Source organism: Triticum aestivum, chromosome 2A (genome assembly GCF_018294505.1).
Source record: "Triticum aestivum cultivar Chinese Spring chromosome 2A, IWGSC CS RefSeq v2.1, whole genome shotgun sequence".
Classification (NCBI taxonomy): Eukaryota; Viridiplantae; Streptophyta; class Magnoliopsida; order Poales; family Poaceae; genus Triticum; species Triticum aestivum.
In genome coordinates, this window is record NC_057797.1 from 396,030,991 (window position 1) to 396,040,556 (window position 9,566).

At 42.2% G+C, this 9,566-nt stretch overlaps 1 protein-coding gene across 3 annotated transcripts; it reads right to left on the bottom strand.

Annotated features, from left to right (window-relative positions):
* Positions 1-305: 305 nt before the first annotated feature.
* On the bottom strand, positions 306-9,142 carry LOC123188786 (BTB/POZ and MATH domain-containing protein 3). 3 transcript variants are annotated; one of them, XM_044601033.1, is made up of 5 exons: positions 8,952-9,107; positions 8,494-8,871; positions 7,593-7,941; positions 6,895-7,171; positions 306-866 (listed from the first exon to the last, which is right to left on the bottom strand). In XM_044601033.1, exons 2-5 carry the CDS (start codon positions 8,859-8,861, stop codon positions 670-672), a joined length of 1,191 nt encoding a protein of 396 aa, XP_044456968.1. In that variant the 5' UTR covers positions 8,862-8,871; positions 8,952-9,107; the 3' UTR covers positions 306-669. The 3 variants fall into 3 exon arrangements, with proteins under 3 accessions (XP_044456968.1, XP_044456969.1, XP_044456971.1); XM_044601034.1 differs by having other exon boundaries at positions 8,939-9,072; XM_044601036.1 differs by lacking the exon at positions 8,494-8,871 and having other exon boundaries at positions 8,952-9,142.
* Between the last annotated feature and the right edge of the window lie 424 nt (positions 9,143-9,566).

Below are 9,566 nucleotides of genomic sequence, written 5' to 3' on the forward strand. Positions count from 1 at the left end.
AAAATGATCTTATATTATGGGACGGAATGAGTATTTTAGAACCATTGGTAGACTAAACAAAACAAAGCGATCAAAAAGAAAACCTCAAGAGGGTTAGGCTTTCATGCACTGACCAGCACAAATACATCAATTTTTAAATAAATTACAAAAGACAACCAAAAGTCCAAACTTATGAAAAGAGCTATACAATCCATGTATACACTTCAACACGATGCACCCATGTCCCCAAATTACATACATCAAACCGAGGAAAACCAACCGGGAGCCCCAAAAAATCCCCAAAGGGAGGAAAATCAATTTGGACATAGTATAGAAACTTACCTTATTAGATTCATTCATTTCGAAAACAACCATCTTGAAAAGCAGTGGAATCCAGCATTACTTATTACTCCCTCCGTAAAGAAATATAAGAGCGTTGAGATCACTACTTTAGTGATCTATAAATGTTCTTATATTTCTTTACGGAGGGAGTACCTAAATACAGCATACAATATGTCAATGAACAGGCAGAGTTGCAACTAATGCCACAGAAAGCCGTCAATGCTGGAGATTATTCACAAGTTGCTCTCACCCAAATCAAAGTTCCTGTCACAGAGCACTTGACATAACTCCAGCCATAGTAAAATTCATGGGAGACAGCAAAAAGCTACATTAGTTGACAGCCTCCGCCTAAACCCTCCTGCGGGTGCGCCTGTCACTAGCCTCAACGCTTTCAACGGGATTCACATCTTCGTTGATACAAACTCCCCTTTTCCGGTTAACAGATGAAGGATCATCATCCACTACTGCGACGGTTGCTAACAAATCAGACAGCAAGGATGGGCAAGTCTCCTCCAGGTAATTAAACCCTTCTGTCTCCATCACAGCTGCACAACAAAACCAAACAGCTAAGGTGACAACTCAAGGTAATTAAACCCTTCTTATAACAACAAAACAAATGTTTTAAAAGGACTCTAAATGGTGAAAATTCCGTTGGGCACCAAACAGCAGGGAAGTCCCAACGGTAGCTAAAATTTCCATGAAAAGGCATCTTATATTTGCAAAAGGCAAAGCTAATACCACGAACCCAACATTGGGAGGTTACTGGAACTGAAGGTACTAAGCGAGCATCAGCTGCTCAAAATTAATACGAAGGGCATTTGGCAAATGAATGGGGATAACAGCATTATGCTGCTGAAGGTTTGCATTCTTCTCCTTCACTGAAGGAGGTAATGCTCCCACATTTATCTTGAAATAGGTGAAATACTCCTCCGTCCCATAATATAAGACGTTATTACAACCAGTATATGAGTATATTGGTTGTAATAACATCTTATATCATACTACCTCCATTCCTAAATACTAAGACGTTGGGGCAGTTTAATCATAACATCTTATATCATACTACCTCCATTCCTAAATAATAATAAGTTGGGGCAGTTTAGATTAAACTGCCCCAACGTCTTAGTATTTAGGAATGGAGGTAGTATATTGGTTGTAATAACATCTTATATTTATAGGACAGGGGGAGTACATTATAAGGAGTAGAAGTTGGAAAGGATCAATTACGACTTGCTTTTTTATTTTCTTTCAGTTTCCTTTTTGAAACCAGCAACAGCTTCCTCTCTGTTGCTAAAGATTACAGTTCCAGAACTAGATAGAAATAACACATTCTTGTTCAACCCTACAGTTTACAAGAATGTCATCTGATAAAGATTTCATAACTTCCATGCACAAAGACAATATAGTATCATCAAGCCATGATTTTGATAGCAAAAGCATCTGAAATAGTAGCATGTTCATGCTACTGTTTAAGGAAATCATCATCAACAAAGAAAAATGAGGAAGAATAATAGTACATATATTACAGCAGGTAAAGTAGAAAAATAATTATCATCCAGTAAGCATTCAAAGAGGCCAGCCGAACAAACCACTGGGGGATACAGGAAGAGTAAACAGTGGCGACTAACAGAAAGACAAGGATGGAAACTCTTATGTTGGAATTTGAAATGTGGACATCAGCGAGCATTATAAATTTGCTTGAGTGGCAATGGACCGCACCTCAATGACTAAAAACACAGATGCCATGCACATGAGAGCATGTGCCTCATGCACCCACCCACCCACCCACCCACCGAGGCACTGACACATTAAAACCAATAAGCCCGAGAGAAGGGGCGAGCGTTTGGAGCGTCCATGTAGGATTATAACAGTGCTTAGTGACGAAGAAAAAACGCATGCGGGTCTGCTCATTCCTCTGCTTGCTGATTTGGCGTGCGTCACTTCTCTACTCGTCAATCCGGTGGAGAGATTAGGCTGGTGCGTATGTGGGCCATTTGTTTAGTTGGTCCCATATGTAATAGGCGTTTGATTGCTGCATGAGGATTGGGTTTAAAATAGAAGCCTGGGAGCTAAGAAAAGAGTCTTCTTCTGTACGCACGCAACCCAAACCCTCACACCGCCGCCAACGCAACCCGCTGCCGCCGCCACGCTCGCGTTCCTCTTTCCCAACCTTGAGCTACTGCGACGCAGCACCACTTGTCGCCCCTGCGAACCTGCCTCCTCCTTTGGAGTTGTTGCAACTTGTAACTGGACGACCGCGAGCCACCGTCATCCTACACTATACGGCGATGCAATAATGGGAAGATCCCCTCGGTGAGCCCACCCCCTCTCGTTTGGCCTCCTGATTTTTTTGGTTCTCGTGCTCCCTGTTCCTCAGTTTTGTTCTATTATATTCCATGTGAACGTCCTATCTCGTTTTTGGTGCTTGGTCCGTTGAAAATACCAGCTCAAGAAAGCATCCATACATACTTCCACAGGGAAAAGCTTGCACTTAACAAATACTCCCTCCGTCCCAAAATAAGTGTCTCAACTTTGTACTAACTAAAGTTGAGACAGTTGTTTTGGGATGGAGGGAGCAGCCTAGCAGAGTGGAGTGCGAGGAAGATCTCCGTACAAGGTATGCAGCTGTTTTATTTTGTTTTCAGCTCATGTGGTGGTTCTTTGATGGGTTCCAACCAATTTGATAGATGGGAGGGCATGGGGACTTCTGCCCGTGCATCTCGAAATGAATTTACAGGTGATCAATCCATGGACATGAAATGTTTGTCAAATTGCTTGCAAGGATGATCAGGATTTTACACCATTTGCTTACTGTCATGATGTTTAAACTGCTGTTGATCTTCTAGAACGTTGTTTGTTATTCTTTTCAGCTATGAAGTAGTCACTTTTTATGTGTTTTCGACATTAGGTGCCTATCACTTTTGATGTGTTGGTATTAGAATGAAACACACTTGCATTTTAAGTTTGCGTCTACACTTTATCAAAGTTAGTGCTTCATGTTAATACATATCAGCTTGGAATGATCTGCCTTCTATAGCCTCTCTAATGCTTATGGTTTTGAAGTATACATCGCTGCACAGTTATTAACGTATGATTCATATAGAACTTAACGAATTGCAGAGTTATACTTCCATAATTCCATAAGATATTGAAGTTAAAAGTTTGGCTTCTATTTAATGAGCAGGTTCTCTTAGAAAAACGACGGCTGAAGGTAATCAACAGCTACAAATTTCTTCTAGCTCCGCAATGCTAGGTTGCGGTTCAACAAGCCTTCAAGGTTTTCGCTACTGCTCCCATCTTCGGTGCTAAGGTGATATCTCAAACTACTAAATTTGAAAATTATGTTCCATTTTCACCAGGATTAGGTTATCTTAATAGCATGAAGTGTTATCATTTGAATAGGAGAACAAATGTCAGTATTGCTACGTCGTACATCGTGATTTCTGTTTTCATCAATCCAGCTGTTATTGTTATCTCTTTGTAGCTTCATATATAAATGAGTGTTGAATGGTCATTTTACAGAGTGAATAAAAAATGGTAGGTCAGTAGAAGCATAACTTGTGAAGGGGAGCCTTGGTGCAGCGGTGAAGTTGATGCCTTGTGACCATGAGGTCACGGGTTTGAGTCCTGGAAACAGCCTCTTGCAGAAATGTAGGGAAAGGCTGCATATAATAGACCCAAAGTGGTTGGACCCTTCCCCGGACCCTGCGGGAAAGGCTGCGTACAATAGACCCAAAGTGTTCGGACCCTTCCCCGGACCCTGTGCAAGTGGAGCTACGTGCACCGGGCTGCCGTTTTAGTAGAAGCTTAACTTGTGACCGAGTGCCTTCAGAAGTTCTTTTCATTGTAGTAAATGTTTATGGGCCTGTTTTAGGGTGGTAGAAATATATCGGTGAAAGTAGGGGATATTTTGCGTTGCCTTTAACCCATAGCCTCATACAGAAAATAGTCCCACTGTCACACTGCGACAACTATAAACTCCACATACATGATTTGCATGCTAAAAGTGTTATTACCATGTGAAAGCATCATAGATTGACGCTTATATTTGCTGTTTTCTGCTATGGACACTTGAGTGTCTTGCAGCTGCTAGCCATGGCTAATGCGGCATTGCTTTCACCACCATGATATTAAGTGTTACCTTGTGTAGCCTTAGCCTTTTCTTCCTACTGAAATCCTATATATACTCAAGTAGTTGATCCCCACTACTCTATTTATCTCAACGTGCACACATGCCACCTCATCAAGGCCCACCTTAATATGCATGTGAAAGATTTCCCTTATTAATTGATCCCCACTGCTATTTATCTCAACATGCAAACATGCCACTTCATCAAAGGCCCACCATCACAAGCATGGCAAAAAATCCATTATATTATGCTATTTCTATTCAATACTCCCTCTGTAAAGAAATATTTAGTGATCTAAACGCTCTTATGTTTCTTTACAGAGGGAGTAAATATTTTTAACTAATAACTATACAATAATCAAACACAATATATAACATGTACTTTTAGTTTTAGATCATATGTTATTATTCCAAATATTCATGATGTTTACTCATGTTCATACAACCAAATTTCAGTAAAATATGTTTTACCCAATACCCGCAGCAACACGCGGTTAACAACTACTAGTTGAAATATCTTCCAATGCCTTGGTCAATGGGAGCAGGCAGCAGTACCAGATGGTGTGGTGATGGTTATGTTTCAGTTTATTTTTCCACATTTTGAGGCATGTATTCATGGTACATGAGATTGGCTGACCTCCACGTGTGTATTATTATGATTATTAGACATTGCAGATTCATGAAGCTGTTATATCAAGGGTCTCATTTGCTGTTGAATTCTCTGAAGAATTCTATGGAAGGTTTATACATCACTTCCAATTCATATTCACAGTTTAGTCTTTCCCAACACTAAAACTTTTCTGAAATTATTTTAGGCTGCTTTGGTGGCGAGGAGACTGAAAGTAGTATTCCATTTTCACAAAGCAAAGTCAGCACTACATGTTTCTGAGTTGCAACGGGGAGGGACGAGGGGCAAGGTGGGACATATATTGCTTTAGGAAGCAGAACTTCCATGGCTTATCCAGAAGGATTTCCTGCATGAGTTGCTTTTATTTACATATAGCTTGTGTAAACAAATAAGCGGTAAGCCTAAGATCCCACATAGTGAACTTCAGGCCTTGTAATGCTTTTGTGTCACATGTAGCTTCCTCCACGTTAGCTTCCCTTTTTGGATTACTTCTTACCCGCAACTAATGGACCGTCTCACTCAATTATGCTCTACGGGTGACTCATCAGGTGTGCTACTATTTATAATGTATATGAGTTTCTATATACTATATGTATGGGTAACCCAATGACCTGATCTGTGTTCATTGGCTCAACAATCTCAGCTACTGACACATCATGATTTTCATGTACTCCCTCCGTTTCTTTTTGCTCCGTGTATTAGATTAGATTTAAGTCAGACTTTGTAAAGATTGACCAAATTTATATTAAAAAATATCAACACCTACAATATCAAATAAATATAATATGAAAATATATTTCATGATGGATCTAATGATATTGATTTTGTAGCGTGAATGTTAATAGTTTTTTGTATAAACTTGGTCAAACTTTGGAGATTTGACTTCAGACAAATCTAATACACGGAGTAAAAAGAAACGGAGGGCTCACATACTGTCAATTGCTGACATCGATATCACCTGCTAACACAAGCTGATGTTCATATATCCATGCCTGACATCTAGTATGGCTGTACACTAACTAATCATGTGCTTAGCTTCACTTCCTTAATGATGCATATGAATGCCCACATGTTACGCCACACACCAAACAAGCCAGCTGAATGGGCACAAGCAAGCATAGCACCGCACATGAACATCTCAGGATGCGGGCGTGTGCGAGCATTTGGCTTAAAGAACTCAAAGCTATGGGTTTTCAGCATTAGTGGTTTGAATTGCAAGATCTCTGGAATTTTCAAAGCAACTGCTACTTAAAGAAAGTGATGTTATACTGATTCATCAATCTTGATACATAACTGCAAGTCCTTGAGAACAATATCAACTCTACAAGAAAATGAAAATAAAAACAAGAAGAGTGTTTTACCAATCCTACTATATTCTCAACAATCTAACGCCCTCATATAGGACTGTTGAGCATTTGCGCTTTTTGCAATCATTCTATAGTATCGTCACCATTTTGCTAGTGAACACACATGCGTATGTTGAAACTTGCAGCAAGAAAAATGTGCCAGGACCCAAAATTTGTGTGGTATTCAAAACTCGTGGAATATTGTAGTTAACATGAACCAAATGGTTATAATGTCACAGATATTATATCACTACTCTAACCGACATTTCCGAATACCCAAAAAAGGCAGCCACTTTATCCTAATAGCAATAGAAGGAAATACTCTTTGTGTTAGCATGTATATCTAGTTATGTACTCGTGACCTTCTAACGAAGTACTATAATACTAGGCGGATACAGATAAACAGAAGACAACACACTGTCTTCTATCAACAGAAGGATGCAAATATATTCAAGAGAATAAAGGCATACCTCCCAGATTTTGTCGAACGGCAGTGAATTTTAGACAGGCAGACTTGAGCTGAGCACAGTGGTGCTGTTCAGCTAGGGCTAAGGTTGTCGCTACTGTTTCAGAAGTGAGTTCATCACATAACTTTGCCTCACATAGGATTCGTAGCCGGTCCAACCCATATCTATCAGCTGCTGCCAACAGATGTTGTGTTACCACAGTAGATGTCCACATTGAGAAAGATCCAGCTACTTCATGAATACTAGGAAGCTCATCAGAATATATGAAATTGACCATTGCCTGCATTGGAAGAGAAGTTGTAATATTATATTACCATAAGGGGGTCTTTCACTAAATAATAATTTTGCAAGGATTTCCTTCTTTTTCTCAAGGTTGGATGTTAGGCAAGCCAGCAAAAGTTTAGTAATCCAAAATAGACCCAGATTGGTTCTAACACAAACAATTGAACTAGATTGTTCATACTAGACAAGATCAAACATGCTTACTTTACGGGGATTAACTTATTTATTCTGCTGGGAATTAAATTACAAGTGCACACAGCATGTGTGTTAATCAACAGAGAGCAGAGAGAAAACACTCACAAATGAGTAAAAAAGATTCTAAAAATGTAAATTATGACTGAAAACACCTAAAAAGGAGGAACTGGGATTCCCTAACAAAAACATACTAAAAATAGGTGCAGTCTGCATGTAACAATTACCTTGAAGACGATAGGTTCAACATCCTCCACAACAACTCTGTCCATGTCAGGTTTACCAATAGGTCCAAAGAATTGGGCTTTGAACACCGGGGAGCGAGCGGCAAGAATCCATTTATGTGCCTGGACTTTCTCATCACCTACTTCAAAAGTTATGTCACAGCCAATGTGGAGTTCGAAGAGCTCCTTGAAGCAACGGCCAATATCCGATGGGGGAACATTAATCTGGATATTCTTTGGTGTTTCGAGACGGTTCTTGACGACACCTACTGTGCAGTTCATTACTAGGCAATCATCCTTTAAAAAATCTGATGCTTCTAACTGGGTCCTTCTGTAGAATCTCTTGTAACCCCTGAAAAGAATCAATCACCTTGAGCTGCCGTTACAAAATGAAAAAGAGTAATGCAGGTACACAGAAAAAGAGAATATGCCAAGGAGGGGAGAGCACATTACAATCAGTAAGGGAGGATGATGAGAAGTAACCGATAAGAAAAAATAAACCTCATTCATTTGAAACGAAATACCATTTGACCATTTCCTACGTAAGAATATGGCAATACGAAACAGAATGCCAGTCTCTGCAAACCATCAATTCTTGGTTTCTTGTTCCAGGAATTATGCAGTATCTAATGACCAATACATTAGTCTCAAGCAATATTTGCTTTGCTGCGATTTAATTTAAGCTGTGGCGTTGAAGATAACATTGTAAGGTATTTTGCCTAACCAATCCGCCTAGAACTAGAGATGTGAAAATCTCAGCAGACAGAAAGTAGCAAACAGTAGTGGCATCCGTTAAATAAATCCAAGGGGTACAAGACTACAAGGCAAATGTAATTGGAAGCAATTTAGGTGGCAAAGAGGCAAAGGGGGCAGAGTAAATGGTAAGGGAGATGTTCTTAGTTACCACATGGATCCTCTGTACTTGAGGGTGTATGGTCCGGCCTGCATGGATCGGTCGAAATGGGAGTGGACCTTGTGGCGGGCGCGGCCGGACTGGTCGAGGAGGGTAAGCTCGAAGAGGGCGCGGACGTCGGTACCCTCGGAGGCGAGGGCGACAAACACGGAGACGTAGCTGGCGTTGTCCTCGTGGTTCTTCCCGTCCGGGTAGAGGTAGACGGCCCAGTCGTAGCCGCCGACGGCGAAGGTGTCACTGGAGAGGTGCCGGCCGGGACCGATGCCCTTGGCGAGGGAGAATCCCTTGACCGTGTACTGGTGCGATCCCCGCACGGTCTCTGTGACCGACCGCGACCACGACGGCCGCGGCACCGCCATAGCACAAACCCTAGGTACGCGGGATTAGGTTAATCTGGGCAGGCGGGCGGGAGGGGGGAGGAGGGGGCGGGCCGTACGGGGGATTATTACGGTTGGTATCGGCGGTGGGCTGCGGCGACCCGGAGGAGAGAGGAGAGGACAGCCGAGCTGCTCCGCGCCACCTGATTCCGGGGAGAAACCCGTCGATGGCGATGACGACGACTCGACGAAGGAATGAGGAAATGAAGGTGCGACGTATAGCTAGACTGGTATATAGCGATACAAGTGGCCAGAATCACCATTTCAACCTTCAGCAATAGCCTGACTTTCCCCTCCTCCTCGCGGGCCGCTCGCGCGGGCGGCTCCGGAGGTCGAATCCCTGTAGCCCAGTGAGCCCCATCTGCTCAAGGTTCCCTCGCCGCTCGGCAGTGGTGGCGGGGCCCGGTTGCGGAAGGTGGCGGGCGGGGTCGGGGCGCCCCGATGGGCTCCATTCGCGCGGGGGCGAGACGTTACCTGGATGTCAGGCTGGACGGAGCGAGCGGACTTTTCGGCCCGTTCTGGACCGGACCGATCAGTCCTGGCTCGTTGATGAAACTAGATAATGCCCCGCGCGTTGCTGCGAGATATGTAGAAGTATTTTTAGATGATTCAACTTGCGAACTTATTGATTCATATTAATGGACTCGAGTTTAGAAAAAAAAACAGCAGCACAACGCAACATGAAAT